The 27,727-nt window shown below is 39.7% G+C and overlaps 2 protein-coding genes across 6 annotated transcripts in view; one reads left to right on the forward strand and one right to left on the reverse strand.

Moving 5' to 3' along the window:
• Positions 1-4,321: 4,321 nt before the first annotated feature.
• The window catches only part of l(2)37Cd (general transcription factor IIIC subunit l(2)37Cd), a 126,999-nt gene continuing 103,593 nt past the window's right edge, over positions 4,322-27,727 (reverse strand). Inside the window, exons 1-13 of one of the 5 annotated variants that reach the window (XM_069307581.1) lie at positions 14,128-14,227; positions 13,747-13,855; positions 13,297-13,433; positions 12,534-12,690; positions 11,818-11,922; positions 10,203-10,372; positions 9,498-9,611; positions 9,097-9,264; positions 7,252-7,387; positions 6,509-6,594; positions 5,655-5,795; positions 5,028-5,193; positions 4,322-4,605 (exon numbers count right to left, since the gene is read on the reverse strand). In XM_069307581.1, the coding sequence (XP_069163682.1) occupies positions 4,508-4,605; positions 5,028-5,193; positions 5,655-5,795; positions 6,509-6,594; positions 7,252-7,387; positions 9,097-9,264; positions 9,498-9,611; positions 10,203-10,372; positions 11,818-11,922; positions 12,534-12,690; positions 13,297-13,425 (1,470 nt within the window). In that variant the 5' untranslated portion in view covers positions 13,426-13,433; positions 13,747-13,855; positions 14,128-14,227 and the 3' untranslated portion in view covers positions 4,322-4,507. Of the gene's footprint in view, positions 4,609-5,027; positions 5,194-5,654; positions 5,796-6,508; positions 6,595-7,251; positions 7,388-9,096; positions 9,265-9,497; positions 9,612-10,202; positions 10,373-11,817; positions 11,923-12,533; positions 12,691-13,296; positions 13,434-13,746; positions 13,856-14,006; positions 14,228-27,727 lie in introns of those variants that run through there. The other 4 variants (XM_045756158.2, XM_045756159.2, XM_045756157.2 and 1 more) reach the window with 4 other exon arrangements.
• Positions 15,874-26,856, forward strand: LOC123766782 (two pore potassium channel protein sup-9). Its single transcript, XM_045756155.2, has 7 exons — positions 15,874-16,584; positions 17,839-17,994; positions 18,920-19,062; positions 19,213-19,413; positions 21,123-21,241; positions 22,700-22,939; positions 23,109-26,856. Exons 1-7 carry the CDS (start codon positions 16,458-16,460, stop codon positions 23,251-23,253), a joined length of 1,131 nt encoding a protein of 376 aa, XP_045612111.1. The 5' UTR covers positions 15,874-16,457; the 3' UTR covers positions 23,254-26,856.

Consider the following 27,727-nt stretch of genomic DNA (forward strand, 5'->3'; position numbering starts at 1 on the left):
GTGCCCAACCACTTGGACGGTCGGGGATTGAACGCAGACCTACAAGACGTGAGACTGTCGCTCTACCGTCCAAGGAGTGAGCTAAACCCAACAACAGAGAGGTCAACTACACCCAGACAACAGAGGTTAACTTCACCCAACAAGTGAGGTCAACTACCCCCCAACAAGTGAGGTCAACTACCCCAACAAGTGAGGTCAACTACTCCCCAACAAGTGAGGTCAACTACTCCCAACAAGTGAGGTCAACTACTCCCCAACAAGTGAGGTCAACTACCCCAACAAGTGAGGTCAACTACTCCCCAACAAGTGAGGTCAACTACTCCCCAACAAGTGAGGTCAACTACTCCCCAACAAGTGAGGTCAACTACTCCCCAACAAGTGAGGTCAACTACCCCCAACAAGTGAGGTCAACTACTCCCCAACAAGTGAGGTCAACTACTCCCCAACAAGTGAGGTCAACTACTCCCCAACAAGTGAGGTCAACTACCCCCAACAAGTGAGGTCAACTACCCCCAACAAGTGAGGTCAACTACTCCCCAACAAGTGAGGTCAACTACCCCCAACAAGTGAGGTCAACTACTCCCCAACAAGTGAGGTCAACTACTCCCCAACAAGTGAGGTCAACTACCCCCAACAAGTGAGGTCAACTACCCCCAACAAGTGAGGTCAACTACCCCCAACAAGTGAGGTCAACTACTCCCCAACAAGTGAGGTCAACTACTCCCCAACAAGTGAGGTCAACTACTCCCCAACAAGTGAGGTCAACTACTCCCCAACAAGTGAGGTCAACTACCCCCAACAAGTGAGGTCAACTGCACCAATCAACAGTAAGGTCAACTCCACTCATCAACCCCTATTAACAGCAAAGTTAGCAACATCCAGCAATAGAGGAATATAAGCAGGTGTTCAGCACCTGCAATGCAATAAAGCAATGACATTAAGAATACAATTTAATTAAAATCAAAACACAAACTTACAACAGCCGTCTTTGAAATAGATGGCAAAAACTTTCAGAAAAGATACATAACACATGGATGTATAGAACACAGGTTTTCGTGTGGCCAAACACCTGTTGTCCTGTTGAACGTGTGGACGAACACCTGTTGTACACCGAACACGGCGTACTTCACGACTCGTATACAAGATATACATTATTAATATAGTATACCTGTGTATACAGTTGTGACTCTTCACTCTATACACACAGACGCAGGTCAAACTGTCCCCCGTAAGGGGTTACCAGCCACATAAGTCATCATATAATAATTAAATGAATGTTATTTCCCTGTGGTGGAAGGGTTGAGGTGGCAACAGCGTGGTCATGTGAGGCTGACTCATGGCCTACCTCATGACGTCACCGCCTCCTTCACCGTAATGTGATGAAATATTGGACTAAAATTTTTAATAAATAATTCTCACTAATTCTTTCTCTTACGTCTGTCGTATAGTGCACGTATTTGCTTAGTATCAGTATTTTCCTGATGTTGATCAAAACTCGCAATATACTGTACTCTTGTATATAATAAATTATCCTGTTATAAAAAAAATTCGGCTTGGGTGAATTTCAGGACAAATCGAACAAAAATTAACCCGGCTTATTGTCTGAATTTGGGCCATGTGGCATGAGGTACATGGAGCTTTGTGACCATTTCATTCACTAGTGGATATTCACTCACTATATTACCTCTCATATAGTGTAGCCAAAGTAGAGTAGGCTTACATCTCATGTTTCTTCTTTATTACCATGTATGACTAACCATCCTGAGAGGTGGGGATAATAGAGGAGCTCTGTCTTGAAATATTCTGTAACAAAACTGAGTACACAGCACACTGCTCTGTGCCTAAATACTTATTAATACAGATATAAAAAAGTAAACTTGTTCTACTGAATAACATTAATAAGTCAATAATTTGAGAGGTATGTGACAAATTTGATAACACCTTACGTTCTCGTCATAGTCTCATCTACAGCTGTTGCTTGAATTATTGCATTAATGATTTCTGGATTAATGCCATTATACAAGTCACATGTGGGAGGTGCCCAATAAACCGTAGCCATCTTTACTGGTGGCAAAACTCAAACCTCAAAAGCGACATATCAAGTTATGTCATTAGAATGAAATCATTAAACAAATACAAAAAGGTCAAGTAACGAGGACATGCATGTCCCAAGACTTACACCATGTTGAGAAGTTGCAGCACGTGCGCAGCCTCTTCCTCTCATTTTTTGCAATCAAGTTGTTTATACACCATTTTTTTTTACACAGTTGAATACCTCAGTAGTCAACTTGAGACTCTTGTTAGGAAGCCTAGAGCTTCTATTTCTATAGGTCACGTTAAGCCTTACACTACGTTACTACTTATACTACCTTACGACTGCCCGAAACGCTTTGCGTAATAGTGGCTTTAGGCATTGTATGTACTAGCTCTATCTATAAATCCATCAACTTTGTATCTTACCTTGTATGTATGTACCTTACCTGAATAAAAAAATTATTTATTTATTTTACTATAGTTTTCTCTGGAACAAGACCCCGTCAATCAGTTTACAATTTCGTAATTACTGCTGGGTGACTTGTGCCCCGTTGACCTTCCCCTGGTAGAGGGAAGCTGCCGTACCATGAGGAGCTACAGTCTAAAAGGCCACTCTCGAAAATCTTACCAGTATTGCTATGGAATATGGATACTCAGCTCAAGGAAAATTATAATAATTACTAATGGTAATGCCTTTTCACAGACATAATAACATAGGATAAAAACCCACACTTGTGTATGTGTGAAATTTATGTCAGGAATTTACACCAAGTCTTTCGCACTCTCTTGAGAGCTTTGTCTGAGTGTGTGATTAGGACAAGACTTACATTTCAATGTCTAATGAGACTGCTATCCTGGGTCCAATCCTATTATCCTTCTTGACCTGACTAGGTCACCTCTAATCCCAACTGCCGATGTACCTGGGGTAAAGCCTTCTACAAAAATATGGTCATTTGTCCTTTCTATAATACTATTCTGAATCCATGATCTGTATTTATAACAACTGGTGTTGTTATAAATAAGGGTCTTCATCTGTATGGAATCCAGCCTTTCCATACCCAAAGAAGTGTGGCTAATAGGACTGCTTTCATTCATCCATTTATTGAGATCTAATTTTAATTCACTCAGAATCAATTTCCTAGTAAAGCTTTAGTGACCAACGAAAGTATTCAGAACAAATCCACAAGGGTCGTGACGAGGATTCCGAGAGCATCCCAGAAGCTGCCTTAATCGACTGAGTTACGACATGGTCGGAGCTCAGTCGATTAAGACGACATGGTCGGAGCTCAGTCGATTAAGACGACATGGTCGGAGCTCAGTCGATTAAGACGACATGGTCGGAGCTCAGTCGATTAAGACGACATGGTCGGAGCTCAGTCGATTAAGACGACATGGTCGGAGCTCAGTCGATTAAGACGACATGGTCGGAGCTCAGTCGATTAAGACGACATGGTCGGAGCTCAGTCGATTAAGACGACATGGTCGGAGCTCAGTCGATTAAGACGACATGGTCGGAGCTCAGTCGATTAAGACGACATGGTCTATTGTCACAATAATCTCTCTAGGAAGGAGATTAGGCTTGCTCCATCATCAACTATTCTACTATACAACATCTACATATTCAAGAATTTACAGCAACAATAATAACTAGTGCTCAGATGTCTAGAAAGTGGTCTACTTCCCCTCTACTCTCCAGTACCCGCAACCCCCAGCACACCTGGTGATGGTAAGCTCACGCCACCGGCCGGGGACAAGCAATCTGCGGCTCCCAGTTATCGTCACACCAGCGCCACCTACATTGATCAAGTCCCATATAAATAGAAGCCGGCCACCACCCTTAGCAGAATACTCTCTCGTGCTCTTCCTGCAGGACATACCCTCACACTACCTTGCGTGGTGGTAGATCTACGCAGCCTGGAACACAGTATTTTCAAGCACCATTTAATTTCATGTTCTCTAACGTAACATTAAATTGTCTGTTTGATTATTTCGTTTTGCACCCTGTAAGTCAAGTTTTAAGGAATTATTTTCTGTCTTGTTATTTGTCTAATTTAATTTTTCATATTATTTAAATTTTTCCATTCCCTATATTTTATCCTGCATTTACCACTGAAGCAGTCAACATAGCAGTTTTATTTTAATTTGTTTTTACTTTTTTGTTTGTTTATATGTTTGAAGCATTCCATCTGCCCTAAGCCACTGTTCTAAGTGATATTACCGTAACAATATACATAGTATTTATGGTATAAACAACAAAGGACTTATTAGTTTTAATAACAGTACACCCTTTACTTTTTATTTATTGAAAGATGTAATTATACAAAATATCAATATTTTCTTAGGATCTTTTTCAATCATACACATAGTAGATACAGTATATCTTATGTAGAATGATTGTATATCTTATTTATGAATATATGAATATATATTCAATAATACACTTATATTAGATAAGTATATCTTATCTAGTTGTCTACTCCCCAGTCTCCTCCTCAGTGGAATTTCCCTCGGTAGGGGAATCCGTATCAGAGTTGGACCGTAGCTCTTCCTCGTCCAACCCCTGTCCCTGGGCTGCTGTAATGAGACATGCTATGAAATATTCTGGCATAATTTGGAAGTTCAGGTAACCGGCACATTTAGAAATTAAGATAAAGATGCAGACGTAAGATTTTTCAATAGCATAGAGTCTCCATTAAATGTACCCCCTTCCAACAGGTTTTTAAATATCAGATGACAGCTTAAATACCCATAGATGATAGCCTACATCATATAACTTATAAAGAAGTCACCTGAGTTAAAAGCAGCATATGTCATATGACATTTTTTCACTATAGAAATTTAAGGAAATGTGGTTTGGTTCTAAATCCATATAATTACTAAGATTTGACATATCTGGATATTATTACCTAATAAAATGACAAGCCTTGTTATTATTCTTAAATTCTTAAAAATTCATTATTTACAAGAATATTAGTATACAGGTAAACACTTACTTCTCTCAGCAATAGTTTTCTCTATGAGATGTGACATTATGTCTCGTGATTTGGCTTCAACACCTGCAGGTAACCATCCAAATTTCTCTGAACATACTTTGTTAGCTCCACTCAGTATGGACTCCTCCAGAAGCTTCTGAATTTCAGGAACTTGGATATCACAGTACTGAAAAGTTAAGAAATGCTGTAGCCTTCTAAACTTGGAAATGCAAGTTATGAGTTATGATTGATAATACAGTAATGCAGTTTTGCTTCCCAAACTTTGATATGTAGGCCTGATCACATGATTTGGGGGAAAATGATGGTCTATGGCTCTATGATGAGCATTCTAGTTACTCTGTCATGTCAAGACCATGGATTCAACTAAACCTTCTTGCCTATGGGTTATCACCTTGTACTGACTACTGTTTAAAATGCTTAAACACTTTTTAATAATCAGACACATTATAGTGCCACTATTCACTTATCACAGTAGTGAGCATTAATTCAAGAATTTAAAATTGCACTTGGTACATGCACTTAATGGCAGGGCGCAACCGATCCCTCAATCGTCGTCGCCCCTAAATTACCGTCAACACTTAATGGCTAAATTTATATTCTGCACACTGATAACAATCTTAACAATACCTGATAAAACATTTGTCGATATGGCGGAATCATCCCAGGTCGAAAGACGTAGAGCTCTTCCAAGTTCTTATCTACACCAGCTACCTCTTCACTGCCATCATCTCCAGCCTCACCAAGGTGCAGTGACTGGATGACTGAAGTCTGCAAAAAATAGTCAGAGATAGTAATTTTTACAATCAGATTAAATTATGAAATTTTCAAATATATTATATAGAAATATATTTGTATACTATAGAAGTATATTATATAGAAGTGTGTGTATTTTTGTGTAACAACTGCAATGTTCGATGAGCAAATTTCTTCCTATACTCAAGTACAGTGATGAAAAACTATTAAAAATAAATCTAATAAAAATATTTACTATCAAATTTGAGTTACAGTATATGCAGTGATCCCCCTTTCCCTTCTGGGTGCACATTTGCTCCAAGGCTGGCCATACTGTACAACTAATACTATGTATCATGTGAATTTGTATGACTGTGAGAGGTCGTCTTTACATCATTCTTGAATGCAATGTGTATTATATATGATGATAAAGTTAATCACAGGAATTAGAAATCTTCCTTATGAAGAGATATTAAGAAAACTTTACATAAAAGTGACATGGCTAAAGTATATACAAGTGGGAAGCACTGGTTTGTGAATAGAATTGTAGATTTATGGAACAAGTTACCGGGTAACATATTAAACATGGGACTACTGGATTGTTTCAAGGCTAGCCATATAGTATGTATATATGTGAATGAGTTTAGTTAGCATAAATTGAAGCCAACACACATAGACTAATAGGTCTTGCAGTTTCCTCTATTTTAATGTTTTATCTGGGCACAGAACGTTTACACATAGCAACTTACTTTCCTTCGTGATGCGTTGGAGCTCTTGTAGGGCAAGACATAGTTGGAGTAACTACGCTTTGCTTCTACCTTTGTTTTTACTCCACCTGAAAAGTAGGTAGGCTATATTGTTCATACAGTATCTAGAATAACAATATTTTAAACTGCTTACTTTCATGTAACTGCCACATTTTCATTTGATCTTTACATTAGTTAATTCTTCCTTTGGTTAGAACAGAACCTTGGATGAAATAGGAGGCTCTAATACTTATTGATTTGGATAATCAGGGCTTCAATGTATGGAAATATGGGACCAAAAGAAGCCCAAAAGGTTTAATATCAGAAAAAAATAAATAGGAAAGCAGCTGTCATTGAATGGCCAATATGATAGTTGATAAAAGGTAGAAATCCAACATGGCTTTTACAGTATAAAAACATGGGGGAGGGGAGAAAGGCACCCTTATTACTTCTCTCATAACAATGTTGTCCAAGGTGACCATACCACCAGTCTACCTCCTGTGACTTCTAATTACTTTTCAGAATACTGTATCTTATAAATCAATATTTCTTCCAAATAAAAATAACACAAAAAATTACTTGTGACAAAAAATTCTGCAGGAACCAGAAATAATACATAAGATGACTCTTCAGGTTGAAAAATATGAGGCAAAACATGAAACTTATGGGGATCAATTTAGAGTTGAGCACTTTTTTTTGTAAAGAACAAAAATCTACAGGATAAAGTTTGAAATAGTGCTACTAACCAGCTTGTCTGATGCGGTAGTCAAAGGTCTGGTAAATCCAGGCATTGGGGTCCTTGCGAGGGTCGTAACCAAGCCTGACCCATAAGTTTCTCCAAGGGCCAGTGTGGAAGTAGTAGGACAAAGTTGGTAGTAGATACTGTATAGAGAATTAGAAAACAAGTGAATGAACTTTAAGCATTCATGATGCTGCTTATTAACAACAAATTTCTACAAGATTAGTAAATTTTTCTCGATTGATTTTACTCCTTATTTCACCGAATCTTGTAATATGCCAGACAGCATAACAAACCATAATTTCAAGCTATTTTCTTTTTCAATTCTAACAGAAAAGTTTATTATTTCTGTTCTAATAGTCTTCCTTTAATAACAATGATCTTATATGAACAATTAAGACACTCGGTTAATATAGGAAGCCAATTTTCTGACCTGAATCATTGAGCTGTTTATAAGGACAGAGCTGCAGTAAATGTGGGACAGGATCATGCAGCTAGAAGGAATGACCTTCTGGCACTGGCATCACATGCCACTCTTCATGCAATACTGCAGGGTCATAATACATGCAAGGGAGTCACCAGAGAACATTAAGTCTAGCCTTTAATGACCAAAAAGAAATTCATTCACAAAACTGCAATGCTCTTCTAAACCCTTTCTTAGTCACAGTTGACCATCAAAGGAGGACTCTATGCACCATATGTATCTTTGGCTTCCCTGTCCCAAGCCATTCCACATACTTGTTCACATTAAGAACTGGTTGTGCACAGGGAAACAAGGAATGGATCAGAAGCACTAGAATGATTCCAACTCTGATCTTCTTTTTTTCTTACAGTACATTACAATACTCTATGTCTGCACGAAAAAAGATGTAGGACAGCAGGAGGAACAACTACATTCGAGTGAAGAACGTAGAACCCTGAAGTTTCAGATCAAGTAAGAGTCTACGAGACCAAACCTCTGGCATCTACCTGGTAAATGTGGTGGTAGATCTGGTCAAGAAACTTCAGGAGCAAATGTTACATCAGAGATCAACAATAATTTGTATAGAGCCAAGGATATATTCTGTGAAGGCGAACTATGCTAGGACATCTGGCTATTACATGATGGAACCAAGGTTGGAGAGACCACCAGGGAGCCAAAAGAAATATGCTGCTCACAAAGCCAGGTTCTGTAGAACTGACAAGACTATGTCCATCAAAGGGGGAGAAAGTGAGCACATTCCCAAGTGTTCCAATTAAGTTGCAAGGCACACCAGATCACCATACTCACACAAATCATCCACAGCAGCAACATCACTTCATAGACTAGGTATCATGTGCTCCTTATCGACTTTCATGAACACAATTACCAAACAGTCTCTCTCTCTCTCTTAAAAAACCGCTTCCACTCTGCCTTGTTCTCTTACAGCTTCATGTGCATTGTTCATACTCAATCTATGCTTCCTTACACATTAATTTATTACATCTACTGGTCTTCTAGGCCAGGGATTCTAAACCTGGGATATGTATACCCCTGGTGATCTCTACAGTATATGTTCCTTGGTTACCCTAATGCTTATATGTTTCAATGTTGCTCCAGTGTATATATGTTACAAGGTTGCTTCAGTATGCTAATGTTACAAGTCCACTGTAGTCAACAGAGCAATCCTGAAACATATACACTATATAGAGCACCAAGGATATGAATATCTCGGTGTGAAAACCCTTGTTCAATACTTTTCCTTCCCTATCAACAAATTAACTTGAATGTACCTCCTTCACCAATATATCATCCATTCATTCATCATGATTAAACCTAGTGTCTTAACAAATACTGAACATAACGTTTCCTCTTACATTTACAACTATTTACCTTAAGTTTATCTTTGGTATAGTCTAATCTAACTCGTAGAGCATTTTTTGACCATATTGGCCGCTTTTCAAACTCATTTTTAAGGCCCTGGTAGAGTGCAGTATCCATGAATTTTACACGAATCTGTGACATAGCTCCAGGCAGGGGATCCTTAGGTACTTCTTCATCCTGAAATTTCACAAACACTGAATTAGCAAAAAGAGGATGAATATATGCCATATAAATAATTATACGATGCTCATTAAGACAGGCTCTCTTATAACCATGTTTTCCACTTCCATAGGTTGGGGAGGCACCTCAAAGGATATATTAATACAACTTGAAATTTTATATTAATTACATATTCTAGTTTTCATAAAAATTTACAAAACACTGTAATCATGAAACCAAACAAATTGTACCTTAAAGGAATGAAAGATGGCAAAATGCGTTCTCCTCTGGCGGGTACGACAAATAATGTTCTGGGGCATCTTGGATTTACTTTCAGAGTTTGCTTCTCTCCTGTAGCGATAATCCTGAAAACAATACAAGGTGTAAAAGAACTTCAGAATATGACTATCAATTAGTTTAATTTTAATTCTGGGTGCTGCATTTTGAGATTCGAAGAGGAATATCCTATACATCTTAGGACATCTTGTGTCTTAACTTCCACTGCAAGAGGGACAATTTTCTGAAGGTGAATGTGGAAGAAGGAAGCTATTGTGAGGCAATAAAATATTATGAGAAATTCGTTGGTATCTTCACTGTGTAAGATACAGCAGCACCAGCACTCGAGGCGGTGAAAGTGGAGTGACTGTTCTGCAGCTTTTTAAGTGGAAAGCGAGATACAAGCATAGGACTGAAATGTATCGAGTGAGTGATGAAAAACATGACTGGATTGCTGGGAAACTTGGTTAATATTAGCAATCTGTAAAATTATGCTGAAAGTATTGCAAATCAGGAGGCTTGAATTAGCAACTTTGCTACACGGTGGGGAAAAAGAACTTCTTAATTTCACTGGAAAGGAAGGCACCTGCCAGTAAAGATAGAAAAAGCATAGAACTTTTGTTTACAAATATTTGAAGTGATATAATTCCAGACACAAACACCCAGCTTGTATATAATACCTGTGGGGTGTCCATGCGAGTGAAAGCAGCTGGTGGCAGATACAATGGTGCTGGTTGGTTTAACCAGTCAGCCTTCTCCATCCCTCTTGGAACAAGCTGGTTGTAAACACAGATTTGTGGCTCTCCATCTTCCATACTAATTAAAGGAACATACTGGAAGTCACACAGATCTGGAACAAGACCACACGTTATACAAAACTCAGTCAGCAGTTCCAGTAGCTTGCAACTCTTAAAACAATCTGTATTTAATGGCATTTTTGTAGTAAGCTGCCTCTGACCTGTTTAAAAATGCAAAATGTCAGATTAATAATCTCATAGAAACTGGGAATAATACACAATTCACAAGCCTAATATATAATGAAGGTAACCCCAATCTGAAACATTACAGAATTACTGTGCACTTCACCATGGCATGCCTAAAGTTTAATGATCAGAGTACTGTACTGTACTATTATATTCTTGCTCAAACGATAAAGATAATTATCAACTTGCTTACTTGAATGTACCTTAAACTAGTGATACAAAATAGGGTTTAATCATTACATCAAGTAGTGAGTGTAGTTTTCTTTTCAGTTAATGAAAGTCAGTTATAAATTTTAATTTTAAATCAGTTAACTAAAAATTTTGCAAATCAGTGAAGTGAACAGGCAACTGAATCAATTGACTAATTCTGCAGACAACCAGTAACACAAGAAAAGCAAAGGCTGTGCATATATATCTAATATATTTTGCCTTTATAAGAACATTTGATAAAATTCTGGAGAAATTGTAGGATGAAGCCTGAATGACATTAGATGCCTGCTTGACATGACAGAAACCTATGTTCCAACTTAATTTTGTTTCCTTAATTGTAAAATAAGAAATGTTCACCATTAATGAACACGTTACAATAACACTAGAATTAGTGACTAAAATTGCTTGCCTATCTTGATCAGCTGACTTATACAATATATACCAACAGCACAATGTGTTAGCCTGGTATACAGCACATGCTCCCGGTTTCACTTGAGGGACACATGCTGGGAATATGCGACATGTTCATAGTAAACATAACGAGAGTACACAATAAGAAAGTAGACCGCATTTTTTATTATTATTATTTATTGTATATATATATATATATATATATATATATTCAAGAAGGTACATTGGGTTTGTGAGAGTACATAGCATGATGTGTTTACATTCTTGTAAAGCCACTAGTATGCACAGCGTATTGGAACCAGAGTGTAGACAAAATTGGGAAATTTGGTACAAATTTGTACCAAATATATAGTACACCTTGAGCCACCAACTTTGCATCAACATCTCAGCCGCACCAAATTGTATTATGGTTTGTCAGTGACTAAATATAATTATTATTATTGTTATGCCTCATTGTTATTATGGTATTATCAAATATAACACAACTATGCACTCTTAATTATTCCCTGCGCACAATCCTGTAATTATGATCCATGAATTCAGTTACTATCCATTACAAACTTATGTATTGTACCAGTCATGATTTTCACTTAAATTTAAAAACTAAGAATGGAAATGTAACTAGATTTTGCACAAAAAAAGCATATAATGTAGTAATCTATAAAATATGTACACAAAGAAGATAACTCACTATTAAATTTATATGTAGTATGGACAACACCAATCAAATCCGTTTTGATGCTTAACTCCTCCTGGTTCTTTGTGGCTGCTTCCTCTGACACATCCAAGGGATCCACTGCAATATTCCAATTAATGAAGAGTAAAGTCATTACACAATATATTTTTAGAAGGACATTGTGTAATTAAAACAAAAAGCAGTAAAGCCAAGAAATTTTTGCAAAGTAGTTTCTTCCACCCTGATGCCCTAGCAGTAAATAGGTACCTGGGAGTTAGACAGCTGCTATAGGCTGCTTCCTGGGAGTGTGTAACAAAAAAGGAGGCCTGGTTGAGGACCGGGCCGCGGCAGATGCTAGGCCCCGAAATCATCTTAAGACCTCAAGATAAGATACACAATAAATATGAAATTAACATCTGGAATTTAGAGAGGAAGAAAGGAGGATGAAATAAAGGTGTGGACAGTTGCAAGATTAGAATCAAAACTGAAATATGCAAATGATGACCAAAAAAGTACCTACGAGAGGTTTATGCTCACTAGAAATTGAGGAGCTTCAAGATAAACAAGACAGCAATTTGACACATGTAAGATTATTTTGTGACTCGATAAATTAGTATATAATATTCTAAATTCTAAAAGAACACTTCAAATACAGTACATTATTTTTCTTGTTGCAAAACTTATGAATGACCCACAAGCAAATAATATTTAAGTGCAAAGTGTATACTAACCTTCTGGTTCTTGTTCCTGATATTTCTTCTTCTTCTTCCTTCGCACAACCCGCAGCAGCAAAGCAGTAGAGTTGTGTCGCTCACCACACGTAGGTTTGCAGTAAACATCATTTGGACGAAAACGCAATTCCATTCTCCGATTATCCTCACAATAAACCTAGGATATGAATCATTACATAGAGGCTGAATGTTCATTCTAAAGAGAAAAATTAAGACCAACTTATTTCTATACATTTAATCTACTGTATGTCCTAATAATATGTACTAAGTTTTCACAATCAAAATAGGATAGTGCACATGCAATCATTGTTTTAAATTATGGCTAACAAATCAATTTTTTTAGCTAGATGCAAAACCCAAAACAGATTCTAATGAAGAATCTATCATAGATGGTTGCCATATAGACAAGCCAACAAGCAAATACTTGTACTAATATAGAAATATATGACAAGGCTGAAAACTACTACAGCAATTTTATATAGGCTATGACGAAAGAAGAAAGAGGGGAAAACAAAAAGAGATGAGGGTATGGATGATGTCAACAGGGAGATCTAATTTGTGACTTTGCCTTATATAATGTACATTAGAGAACACTTCTCTATCTGAACTTTATAAAATTGCAAAATGCAAAACCCAAACTATAACCACAGTACAATAATAAAAAACTTTTGCGGTCTACTTTTATAGTATGACTACCTGTACTGGAAGAAATATGAAAGAAAAGAAAATACTATAATTTTTGTTTAATGTTGAATTATATTACCTCTGAGACTTTTTCAATACCACCCAGTGTTTCTATCATCTTGTCAACATTCTCTACGACACCTGGATATTCAATGCACATGAACTGCCTGAGCTTTCCAGTACCACTAAATCCACTTCCATGAGACATCTTCAAACCTGTAAATATAATTCTTGCTGATTAAAGTAATCAAAATCATTCATCAATGCTAAAATAAAAGCATAGAGTAGCTCCATAAATTATTTTGGCATGAAAAGGAAGGATAAAATATATGGTATTCTTCTTTACTATGCAAGGACAGTATTATTCCGAGCTGTTTAGGAAAGAAGGCTGTATAAGAAAAAATGCAGCATAAGTGAAGGTAAGACATTTACAGTACTATACATGAATGAGTTTAGTAGAGTATAAACAAGAGCTGCCTCACATGGACCAATAGGCATTCAACAGTTTCATTTATTCTTATTTTCATACCTTGCTGTAGTATTGAGCCCCAATAGGCAAAAAATGCAGCACGTTTTATGGCAAACTTGTGGTGGAGCACGAATCAAAACTCCACTCAGCATCAAGTTCAATCAGCAGCCTGTGAATAACAAGTGATGTGAGTCATGGGTGCACCTTTATGATGACTGTAAAGCAATATTGTTTTTTACAGTTGACGTAACCCCTTTTTTAGGGGAAAAAAATCCTCATAAACAATGGGGTGAGGGAGAGAGAGAGAAAAAAAAAGATACATTTGAAAGCCGCCGGCTTCCTGTCCCCGTCAGTCACTAGAGATGGTGGCCTTCTGGTAAATTCTTTGTGAAACGTGCAATTACCATAATGGATTTCTAGAGTGATCTTGATAGTACTTGCCGTTTTCATGAGGGGTTTATCGTCTCTATGACTGCACGTGTAACGGCGCGTCTAAGCCAAAGGCGAAATTTGTTTACAGTCAGTACGTCGCTTCTTCACCAGTGTGACGTTATTTTATAAAATAACAACAGAAAATGAACTGTTTAAAGAAAAATGGTATACTACCTTATTTATTTATATACAAGAAGGTACATTGGGGGTTAACAGAGAACATAGAAATTAAGTTGATTTTACATTTTTGTAAAACCACAAGCCCTTAAACTAACAGATAATTTTTAGATAATTCACAGTAAAATTGACAAAAAATGTTTACAGGTACTTTACAGCTTTACTTTACAGGTACAGATAATTTTAAGTAGAATAATTACAGTAAAATTGACAAAAAATGTTTACAGGTACATTGCAAGAAATTTTGTCACAAAAGCAGATTAGAATAATACACAATAATAACAATACACAATAATGAACAAGGATTACTAGGTACATTAGAATAACATTTCAGGGTTATACATTGATTCACTGAAGCACAATATGAGGATCATTTCGAGGAATAATGCGGTAGAACATGCACTCAATACGACAACCATGATATCAGATGATATCTTATCATCTGCTGCAGGATATCTAATGATGACATCTAAATATCATCATAGATGATGATATCTAAACGCAGATCCAACGTTTATTATGATGAAATGTGACAAAACATTTATATGCAGTAACAAAGTCAGTAGACTGACAGAAGATCTTACAGCTAGAATACGACTTAGCAACAAGTATCTCTGGCAGTTCGGTTTGTATGGGGATCTAAATGAAGTGAAGTGTAAAGTGTGTAAACAAAGACACTTTACATCATTATATTTTACACTGTATAAAAGTGTAGCTATCTAGAGATAAAACTAAACTTGCGTTGCATGAAATAGCAAATCATTTTCTTGTAAACGATAGAATATCTTAAATACTTCCTGCGGCTTGTCGAAAGAAATATAAAACCCATCCTCGTAATTATAGGAGGATGGGTTTTATATTCCCAGCTCTTGTGCAAGATTATACTCGTCTTGCTGACAGCCTCTGTAAGCTGGAGGAATGTTGATAGTAGAACCAATAATTAGTTTAGTTTAGTTATTTATTCTGCACCCCATCCCAACCCGTGGGCGGTGGTGGAAATGGTTACAGAAGTATATAAAGGGTTCATTTTGCTAAGTAAATTTTAACGGGAGACATCTCCCGTCATGCAGGGTGCATTCGCACCTCCACAGATCTCCAGTATCAGCTCTTGATACTGGTAATGGCTTAAAAGGGCCACCACTTACGGGCTATTCATGCCCATGCCACCTTTTGGGCGGCTTAATCTTCATCAATCAATCAATCTAAGTAAGTCACGGGAGACATCTCCCGTCACGCAGGGTGCAGTCGCACCTCCACAGATCTCCAGTATCAGCTAATGATACTGGTAATGGCTCAAAAGGGCCACCACTTACGGGCTATTCATGCCCGTGCCACCTCTTGGATGGCTTAATCTTTATCAATCAATCAGTCTAAGCAATAACAATTAATGTTTCACAAGTAACAATCGTGTGAAACTAGCCACATAATTTTTATTTGTTATTCTTTATTATATTTTTAACCTATTACCAATGGAGAATATTTGTTCAAATATTTTGGTTTATGTAAATGTATTTTAAATCTAAAGAGATCAAATAGTAAATAAATTAATATCTTGACCGAAAGAAAATATTGTTGTTGTTATATTAAAACTCCAACAAGCAGGCTGGGAGGGGGATGGTAATATGTTGAGGCGAGTATTGATCGTGCGGGGTCGAGGCTCCGCGCATGTGCCAGTATCAACATGTAAACACACTCAGCTGGAGCAGACACCCGAGGACACTCAACTGCTGCAGCCACACATCTGAGTGCATCACCGAGCTTGCCCTCAGTCCACAGTTGCTGTTGAGACGTGGCCGAGGGTCCTTCGCCTCCATCTTCCAACGCCAGATTCTGAAGTATCCATGTAACGCCCAGCAGTTTTGAAAGGAAAGTCCAATTGTTCTGCCATCAGCTCGCGTCCCGTCGGTACTGCAGTATTGAAGATTTGTTCGTAGTGAGAATTTGGCTTCAAGTTATCGCTGCGAGTATAATATATCAAGTGACACAAGCGACAACAAATTTCGTGAAATAATAAATTTCGGATTTAGAAACTTGTCCCCAGCGTTCATCATCTTGCTGGATGGTCAGCAGTGAGAGAAAGAGGCAGCACAACACCGGTCCCTGTTGCAAGATTTTGACCCGAAGTTTCCACGCTGAAGATCGAGGTGGAGGCCGAGGCCAGAATGCGGCAGCAGAATGTTCGGACTCTGTCGCTGGTGGTGTGCACCTTCACCTACCTCCTGATCGGTGCCGCCGTGTTCGATGCCCTCGAGTCCGACACCGAAGCCGAGAGACTACGGATTATTGAAAGTTAGCCTTTATGTGCCAAGTTCTTAAGAGTTTGCCTAGAAATATATTTGCTTGTTTGGCTTATAGTTATCACTGATAGAGGAAGATTATGTGCAAGATATAAGAATGGCTTTATGTCGGCGCCACAGTGATCGATATATGTCAATGACGGTGGAATTGCATGATATATTCTCAGTGAAAGTTTGTTCTATGAAAAGTTCTTGATTTGAAGTTATATATGTGGTTTTCCTGAGCAGTTAAGGCAAAAATGCAATTTAGTTGTAGTGATTTCAAATGTTCTAAACCTTGTTATGTCGAGTCGTCTGCATATTTATTTTAATAATGATATTGGCCAGTGATGCAAGATTTGTTTGAGCCACGTGACGCTCCTGCATGTTTTAGTTTTAATTTGTTTGCATTTAAGCAGAAAACACTAAATGATTACTGACTCGTGTTAATATTAATGGTATACTTCATATGTTCATATATTGTACATAATATTTATATTTATACATAAAATTATACAGTTTTAAGGGTATGATACTTAAATGTTGATATTGAAACATACATCAATATGAAAACACATTAATTAATTGCACACACACAATTTAATTACACAATTAATTACATTACATATATATATATATATATATATATATATATATATATATATATATATATATATATATATATATATATATATATATATATATATATATATATATATATATGAAAATCGTCGAAGGGGTTTGCCAGCCCTCGACGTAGTGTAGTGACAGAATCTATATAGAACATCATATTTGTCCGTTGGAGATTTTAACGTCAAAATGCGATGTATTATTCAAGAGAACAGGCTGACCTGCTAATCTTATTTCGTAACTAAAATCTTTAGTAGACACTTTACCTCCCTCAGACATACAACAATATACTAACATTCTTTTGTTTTGAAAATGTAGATTCCCCTTCGCCTTCATTTACCCTGTTTTATCTTCATTATTAAACATTTGGTGAGGCTACTTTCTAACAGGCAGTTGTCTGCCTATCAAGCAGCACTAGTGTACGTCAGCACAATACACTACCAAAAGACAAACACTTACACACTTCGAAGACGTAAACAAACCCCTTGGCGGCCGAACCCTTCTGCTTCCAGATTTACAACATTCAAACAGCTTTGCCATTCCTCTTCATATTGGGGTCATAAGATAACACTGAAAGAAACATAGCCTTGCCAGGCGTATGGCGTGCGAGTAACACAAACAATTACCTTCTAACCAGGCGTCCGGAAGCAGTTACAAGGCAAATACAACATAAGCGGGTCCGAGTACAAGCTGATAGAGACGGTAATCATTGAGAACCAGCCACACAAGGCTGGACCCCAGTGGAAGTTCGCGGGAGCCTTGTACTTCGTGACAGTGGTCGTCGCCATGATTGGTGAGTAGTGTGTGTGTGTGTGTGTGTTTGTGTGTGTTTGTGTGTGTGAGTGAGAGAGAGAGAGAGAGAGAGAGAGAGAGAGAGAGAAAGAGAAAGAGAAAGAGAGAGAGAGAGAGAGAGAGAGAGAGAGAGAGAGAGAGAGAGAGAGAGAGAGAGAGAGAGAGAGAGAGAGAGAGAGAGAGAGAGAGAGAGAGAGAGAGACAGAAACTAGGCTCAGACACCCTCAAAGTGCATATCAACCATGATATACTGGAATATTGTGTATTAAAATAATATATAGTTTTTAGTTGGACATTAGTCGACATTAACTAAATTATATAGGAAAACATTTTGTTACCAAATTATTTACTTATATTTAATTGTTAATATGTTATTAAATTATTGGTGCGTGTGTTAATTGGGTCGAGTATAATAGTACCACCGACAATTTGATCTGCGTGTACTTGTTTATATCTTATTCATTAATTTACTGGGCCAGTGTCTGGATGGGTGACCGAGCGGACAGCCTCCACGCCCTTGCCTAGGGAGACCTCGATAAGCCTTACTGGGCTACTGTCCCGGATGACAGTATAAGCCTACCAAACTTTCGTATATTTTATAGTGGTGGGTAAAGTCTGTACTCCGGCACTATGTAATTGTATTTGTAGCTAATTTGTATATTTCGAATTCAGTTGTTCATTTATTTATGAAAATAGTCATAAAAGACACAATCGCCGGGTTAAGCACTCTAGCACCGTTGGCAGTGGGATTGGATCACGTATTTGTAGGCTTCACATTCTATATCTTCTTTCATTTATATATTATGTAGTATTTATACGATTGTCGAATAAATGTTTTTACTGTATAAATTTATATTTATATAACATTGTATGCTATGTATGCATGTATAACTACAGATCCCACCTTCCTGTGTACTTGTTGCTAGGCTACGGTCACTCCACTCCTGAGACTGTAGGAGGGAAGGCTTTCTGTATCGTGTACGCTGTGGTCGGCATCCCCCTGGGGATGGTCATGTTCCAGTCCATTGGTGAACGACTCAACAAGTTCACCTCCATCATTATCAAGAAGGTGAGTGTTGGGGAGGCGAACGAGAAAGACGAGTGTGAGGGTGTACAATGAAGGTGAGAGTCGGGGGTGCACAAGGAAAGTGATGTTGTATGCGTAAGAGTAGTAAGCCTCGCACATCTTAACTTACTGACGAGGACCAACCTGCCGCAGATGAAGAAGATGCTGGGGTGCGCGACGACGGAGGCGACGGACGTGAACCAGCTGTGTGTAACGGGTACCCTCTCCTCTATCGTTATGACCGCCGGCGCCGCCGTCTTCTCCCACTACGAGAACTGGAACTACATCGACGCCTTCTACTACTGCTTCATTACCCTCACCACTATCGGCTTCGGCGACTTCGTAGCCCTCCAGGTACTCCCGATAACAGCGCAAATGTATAACTTCTTAAGAGCCATAAATCATTTTCATTAGTCATGGATTGCGATCTCCGTCACCTTTCACTCCTGGTGGTTACTTGGAAAGTAGTAGTAGAGTATAAAGCTGTGAACAGCTCGCTCACATAGGTGTATATATGTACTGTTTGCTGCCAGCGTCTGTTGATGTCTATTAGAGCTCGTATTTTTGCCACCTCCATTCAGACATAGGAACTAGTGCCGGCTTTTTGTAGACACTCATCATTGGACGGATCGTAATCCTTGGCTAGTGTTTATGGATACAAAATTTCACTCTTCTCTCTCCTTGCAGAATGAGAACGCTCTCACTACCAACCATTGTATATTATCATTAATATTAATATTACATTGTTATTATTATTATTACCAGTTTGATCTGTTATTATTATTATTATTATTATTATTATTATTATTATTATTATAACTTACTGTCTATAAATATAGATTTTTAGATGTTAATAAATCACTGAGGAAATAAAGGCCACAATAATTTTTGGTGACCACAGGTTGGCATAGAGTGCTCTCCGAGCTCACTGACTGAGCTGAGTAAACGGCGCTGATGCAACAATGAATCAACGTTGATAATGTTGACTTAAAGTTTATCAAACGTTACTTCAGCAAGATTTACCCGCTGGAATCTGTCTCTCTCGCGTCTTGGCGAAATGGCTGTTCTTCTTGCTCGTCCCGTTCGCCCTCTGGACATCGAACTTTGAAACCTTCTCTACTCACCTAATTGTGCTTGCGGGGGTTGAGCTTTGGCTCTTTGGTCCCGCCTCTCAACTGTCAATCAACTGGTGTACAGATTCCTGAGCCTATTGGGCTCTATCATATCTACATTTGAAACTGTGTATGGAGTCAGCCTCCACCACATCACTGCCTAGTGCATTCCATTTATTAACTACTCTGACACTGAAAAAATTCTTTCTAACGTCTCTGTGGCTCATCTGGGTACTAAGTTTCCACCTGTGTCCCTTTGTTCGTGTCCCACCCGTGCTGAAGAGTTTGTCTTTGTCCACCCTGTTGTTGTTGCTCTCTCTTGTTGTTGTGGTGCGTTCTTCATATGACTTAGACTGTCACAGACCACACTGCGACGTATCGGCCAGTAGTGTCACATGGTGCTTTGTGTAACCGCCACACCTGGATTCAGCAGCTGACGAATTAATCACTTCCTCAACTTTCACTTTTGTCTGGAGATCGTAGTTGGATGTAAGTGAGGCGGGGTCACGTCGGGTTCTACTAGCTGCCTCGAAGTCTCACTCTTCTGGAATATAAAGCTACACAACCTTCTATATGGGATAAACAGATTCCTCTTGCAGTCATAGAGACCTACTCCAATCCGTTGTCGTCTGCGGATGCAGTAGGTATTCACACTCTCGTCCGAAACGCAGTTTCAGTTGTTCACTTGGATTTTATTTTTGAGATGTGATTGGTGGAATTATCTCTGAAGTATCTCGGATACTTCTACGAATCGTTTTCAAAGTTGTTTTAAAGAAACATAGATGACTGTCCGACAACAGGCTCCTGCACCGTTATGAAGATGTCTTTCTTGGGTTAAATACAGGTAAGATTAGGAATGTTGCTTCGTGTGACTTAAGAACAGCGTGACATTGTAGGTGGCTCATGTAACTCTAAAGAGGCGCCTCACTCTCTACCACACTCTTCCTGCAGAAGGATAACGCCCTCACCACCAAGCCTGGCTACGTGGCTCTCTCACTCGTCTTCATCCTCTTCGGCCTCACCGTCGTCGCCGCCTCCATCAACCTGCTCGTCCTCCGCTTCATGACCATGTGAGTCCCACTTCTTAACCAAGTGAGTCTTATTTCTTAACCAAATCCCCTTTTGTCCCGTTTAAATATCAGTGAATTGCCAGGTGAAGAATATTTTAGGCTCCATTTCTCCAGTCAACTCTCACCGACCTCCACAAGAGGCAAGCCCCAACGCTGCTCAAAATCTAAGTGCATGACCTACCACTGGGGGCTCATTTGTACATGTTATTGTTTGAATACAATACTAAGATCTGTTCACCCAGCAGCAGTTAGAGACGTAGATTGGTTAGAGACGACCCATTCCTGGGTCGTATTCCAGGAAAAGCCTAATCGGAGTTTTCTGTTCCCATCTGAATGATTATTTCTTTCTTACGCAGAGTAAAAACTGAGGAGGAATTTAAGAGTGTCCAAGAAAACACTGTAAACCTCCCGCAGAGGGCAGATGAATGGCTGCTAAAGTTCACCCACAACAAGTGTAAGGTAATGAAGGTGGAAAATGGGAGAGGGGACCGGAAGGAATCTACACCATAAGGAAAAGGTAACTACATAAATCTGAAAGAAAAAAAGATCTGGTAGTTGATATGGTTGGAACACTAACGCCAGAAGTAGACCCCACACAAGAGATCATGGGCAGCATATGACAAGCTGGTTAATATTATAATTGCCTTTGACAACGTAAACATGGACTCCTTCAAGACAGTTTACACAGCCTACTGTGTAAAGGTAGCTTAGCCCTTTTCGTCGTATTCGAGGTGCGGCTTCCACGTCGGTACTGCGTATTCTGGTACCTGTCTGACAGCACCTTACCTCTGAACCACCGCAAGGTAAGGTAAGATACTATCAGACGGGTACTAGAATACGCAGTACTGACGTGGAAGCCGCACCTCGAATACGACAAAAAGGGAAATGGACTAAGCTACCAGGATATGATGAAGGAACCCGAGTTAACTAATCTTAAGAAGAGAAAAAACAGAAGAAATGTAATCACAACGTTTAAAATACCGAGGAAAGAAAAGAATAATAGGATATTGAAGATTGGTAATGGAGATGAGTCAGAGTAGGTAGTACTCGAGCAAGGTGGAGGGCTTCTTTGAGCACTTTGAGAAAGTGGCAAATATGAAACAGTGGCCATAAGAAGAGTGGGCCCAATTGGTTCAGTTAAGGACCACTCCAGACCGCAACTCCATAGTCTCCTATGACTACTGGATGCCTACTACTACAGGTGGCCAACAAGTGAGATGCACTGATAGGTGAGTACTCATAGGTAATCATCAACCGACCAACCACCATCATCTGCTAAAAACCATCATGAATCCCTACCACAAACAACTCCCAACCAACCACCATCACCCTCCGTCCTATCAGAGCTCCTTCCAAGTGCGAAATTCAGTATACCACTTCGTACATCATCCACCCCTATTGACTATCACCCACCATCACCCTATCACCAGTCACCCACCTCCTGACCGTCTCCGTCAGGAACACGGAGGATGTGAAGGCCGGGGACTACGAGATGCAGGACGCCTCACAGTCGGTGGTGACTCTTGACGGAGAGCTGATGGCCATCAACGGGAAGCTCCTGGCGGGGACACACGACTCTGAGGGCCGGGAGGGACGCGTCGGGTCCTTCACCAGCGTCGCCACCGTCTGCTCCTGCACCTGCTACCCCAAGCCACACCACAGCCCCATCCACACCTCCCACCGCTACTCCGTTGTCAGGTGCGTCGCAGACAAACAGAGAGACGACCATGGTTATGGGGCGGGGGGACCTCGATTTAATCCTAACATGTACTGTATGTATAACATGGCTTCCTGTCCCCCGAGATAATGAATTATTAATAATTATTATATATATATCGCGGAGACTAATCTTGTGGTTCCACGACAGGTCACCGTCAAGGATCTCCAACCTGTTGCTGGAGCAAGGGTCGGGGTACAAGGGCGGTCCCCACCAAGGCGACCAGTTCCCGCCTCTCCTTCACGACTCCTTCATGGTAGCCAACTACCTCAAGACTAAGCGCTCTTCCGTTTGAATCACCTGCTGACGAAGGGTGACACCAGCCGACGAGGGGCGGCACCAGCCGACGAGAGGTGACACCAGCCGACGAGAGGTGACACCAGCCGACGAGAGGTGACACCAGCCGACGAGGGGGTGACACCGGGTTGACGTGCGATGACAACTGGTAAAGTGACAGTAACAGGTGACCACCTGTCTAGGTGACGGATCAATAACGGACCTGTGACGAGATGTGACGGTGGGGAGGGTGTGGTGACGGGGTCTGTAACACATATATACCATAGAAAGCGGCAGCGTACAGAGTATACTACAGGAATATGTGTCGTTAAGTTACCGGACGTAACCCCCAAGTAACAGGAGAGTGGCAACAAGCAACAGAAGTGACAACGTCATGTAACGGGTAACTGATTGCCTAAATTACGAACAACAGGAGCAACGGAGAGCAACGGCAAGTCCTCTTCTGAGTGGCGCTTAGCAGCCTGACGGCCTTGTATAAACGGCAGACAACGGATAAACGAGAAATAACAGAATAACATAAAATGCCGTTGGCAGTGACTAATATAGGACACACGACAAAAATATATATAATATTGACTTTCTGAATACTCTACTATAGGCTTCCTGAACGTGACTATAGTATTGACAGAAGAAATGTATTAAAAAAACGCATTCAGTACAGCCAGAAGTCAGTATTGTATAGTATTCAAGTACGTATATTGAGATAATAAGATACATCTCAAAAAAATGATAGAGTAGCATAGGCTATTTCTCACCCTCTTACATTGTACAGTATGGATCTTAAATGGCCAGAATTGATACTGGAATCAACAGCAGTCTTATCAGAAATGATTAATGAATTGAATCATACAACGATGTTCCAAGTAGTTTGTCTTATATTATATAACAACTAGCAACAGTGTTACCAAAAGTGAGTAATGTATTTAGAATCAACGACAGTATTGCCAGAAGTGATCTTTGCATTTTGACACGACAAAACGATTCATACATTTGAACTTCCTAGCAGTATTACCAAAAGATTGGGATACTTTGCCTCAGTAGCAGTAATGCCAGGGTAAACCCATCGTATTTTGGTTTACCTTCGCAGGTATATTTCTAGAAGAGAATATCGTATTTTGACTGAAGTGGGAAGAAGTATTACCGAACGAGAATACTGTAGTTTGCCTTCTTAACTAGCAGCAGTATTACCAATGTTCAACATTATATTCCTTCATGGCGGTATTAACTGGAATTTATCAGTTAATTTTTATTCATCTAAATCGTTGTTACCTGAAGAAGTTATTGCATTTTTTATTCAACAATACAGTAGTCAGAGGGAATGACTGTATTAGATGTAGGATGACTGTATAGAATGCATTTTGCATAAACAACATTGTTGCCAAAAACGTGAACTCGCAGTTAAATATATCTTTAGGTAAAATGTATATAAAGTCTGTGTATGGAACTTGAGAAGCAAATAATTATCAATGCTGAAATATTGACGCTATACTGCAAGCGACAATGAAGGATGGTGATTGTTGATGTCGAGAGCGACATATTGAAGATGGTGACTGTGACGACGATAGTGACAACTAGGATGATGATGGTGGTGATAACGACACATTACTATTAACATCTTTATTGACAAAAACATAACATTTTGCCTCATCTGAGTAATTCAACTAGGCCGTGTTACAGTGAGGTGCTGCTCATCTTCGCTGTCACACAGGCCATAGGACCATACACTAGACAACAGGCCTAAATTGTAGACTGAAACTCATACATGTTTTTATGAGGTAACATGCTATACTGCTGAGGAGAATGACAACTGTATGCAGGCGATGAGTCACAATAACGTGGCTAAAGTATGATGACCAGACCACACACTAGAATGTGAAGGGACGACGACGTTTCGGTCCGTCCTGGACCATCCTGGACTGGATGGTTTCGGTCCGTCCTGGACTGACAACTGTATCATGTATCCCCACACACATCCCCCTCTAACCTGCCACTTCTCACGGTGGGTGACGTCGCCCGCGTCAAGTTCAAGTACGTTTATTGAGAAAAGAAAATACATCTCAAAGGGATAAAGTAGCTTAGGCTATTTCAACCTCTCCCCGCCCCGTCGTTAACGTGTGCGCAGAGTCGCTAATGAAAATCATTTTTGCGCATGACGCTATGAATTATTTCACATAATAATTTATTAAGAAGATATGTGCCAAATTTGGCTTTGCGCTTTCATGATGCAGCGAACTAACGTTAACTTTATCATCAGTATATCTGATTCCTGATGTAGTGTAATTTATTTAATTATCTTTTACTACTAAATATTTTAACATGCAAGCGCTTTGCACTTTTTTTTTATTAGTCTAGCTGTTTGTTTACGAAATAAAAGGTGGTCAACGAACCGGAATTAGGCACTGGCTGACTTTTCAAGATTGTTGACAGATTTCTTGATTATTCCTCTGAGGTCTTGATTGTTATTTTGAACTCTTGGTTGTTGTATGGGAGTCTTGATTGTTCTTCAGAAGATTTGATTTGTAGCTCTTAATTGTTGTACAGGAATCTTAATTGTTATCGAGATTTCAATTGTTCATGGTCTTTATCATTAATGAAGACTCGATTGCCCTTATGAGGCCTTGATTGTTTTTCTGAGCTGTTTGTTCTTCTGGTGCCTTGACTGTTCTTCTAAGATCTTGATTAGGTTGATGTAGACGACATAGATGTAGCAGTTGTTCGGTCTTCACCCTTCCGAGACCTTTCTGGTGACCTTCGGGAGGCCTCGCTACCTGTGCCACAGGTCTGTCCATAGACCTGACGCGCCTACATATATATTTTTCTATAACACTCGTATATAATGTCATCATATTTTTATAGCAGTCATAACAGGGGCTGGGTTAGCCAGTGGGGGGAACATGGATTCGAGTGACGTTTAGTGAACCTCGGAGCTTTTCGTGAATCAACGTTGCTTCATAGTTGCATGAATGTTGATTCATGGTTGCAACAGCGTTTGTTTCGTTATATTAACGTTGTTTTACGGTTGCATCAACGTTATTTGTCCTGGGGGTGTATATACATTCTTAATCACTGTGTGCAAGGATCACACTGTGGTTCCACGTGTCCTCACATCGCCCTAACAATGCATTATGGAATTAACTTCACGAAAATTAAATGTATCACGCAAAAACTGTATGTATCCCCTGGAGATATGTAACCAACTGTGTAAGCGGTTAGCGAGTGGACACAGTACCGTTTACTGAACAGTACTCGAGCGTGTTCTTCCCCCTGGGTAAAGGTCCGGTCAGGTTAGTGTCCTTGTACACCAGCGATGTTTAAACCCAAGTGTTAAGTCATCTAACTTAAAGCTAACTTCACAGCACAACAACCTATGGAACACAAACTGTGGGACACTTGACCCGCCAGATTTTAAATTTAACGGTCTACGTCAAGCAAGACTCTGTGTGTGTGTGTGTGTGTGTGTGTGTGTGTGTGTGTGTGTGTGTGTGTGTGTGTGTGTGTGTGTGTGTGTGTGTGTGTGTGTGTGTGTGTGTGTGTGTTTACTCATGAATCCATTGTAAAATACTTAAATGTTATTATATTATATAATATGAGTAAAGCAAGAGTATGAGTATTATTGTCCTGTTCCATACTTTCCCGAAGAGGGGGTGGAGGGAGTGGAGGAGGACTGAGGGAGTGGAGGAGGACTGAGGGAGTGGAGGAGGACTGAGGGAGTGGAGGAGGAGGACTGAGGGAGTGGAGGAGGACTGAGGGAGTGGAGGAGGAGGACTGAGGTAGTGGAGGAGGACTGAGGGAGTGGAGGAGGAGGACTGAGGGAGTGGAGGAGGACTGAGGGAGTGGAGGAGGACTGAGGGAGTGGAGGAGGAGGACTGAGGTAGTGGAGGAGGACTGAGGGAGTGGAGGAGGAGGACTGAGGTAGTGGAGGAGGACTGAGGGAGTGGAGGAGGAGGACTGAGGGAGTGGAGGAGGACTGAGGGAGTGCGATGCCACTACAGAGACCGGTAAAGGTACTGGATACCGTACACTCCTGTGCAACCAGTTCTCTCGAATGGTATATAGCATTTTGACGTATAACTCCCCCTAAGGCCAAAAACTGGTGTACTAAATCATCACAGCGGCTCGCAAAATTGACGACGTGATGTCCCGTTTTCTATTCGTGGGTCGTCTGTTAGGTTAAGTTCGGGCAATGTAGTACATCAGTTTAGTGTCGTTGTGAACGCTCGAGAGGACGGGCTGTTCTGCACCACGAAGATACCTACAACGTATATACTTTGTACTTTCATTCACAGTAACTATATATACTGTACTATTATTTGTAGGTGACTGTTTTTTGGAACAAATTACCGGCCAACATAATATATGCGGGATCGATGGATCCTTCAAGAGTACGGTAGAAATATATATGAATGAGATTAGGTTGATATAAATAGGAGTTGCCATGGCCTAATAGACCTTGTGCAGTTTATATTGTTCTT

Source organism: Procambarus clarkii, chromosome 60 (genome assembly GCF_040958095.1).
Source record: "Procambarus clarkii isolate CNS0578487 chromosome 60, FALCON_Pclarkii_2.0, whole genome shotgun sequence".
Lineage (NCBI taxonomy): Eukaryota > Metazoa > Arthropoda > Malacostraca > Decapoda > Cambaridae > Procambarus > Procambarus clarkii.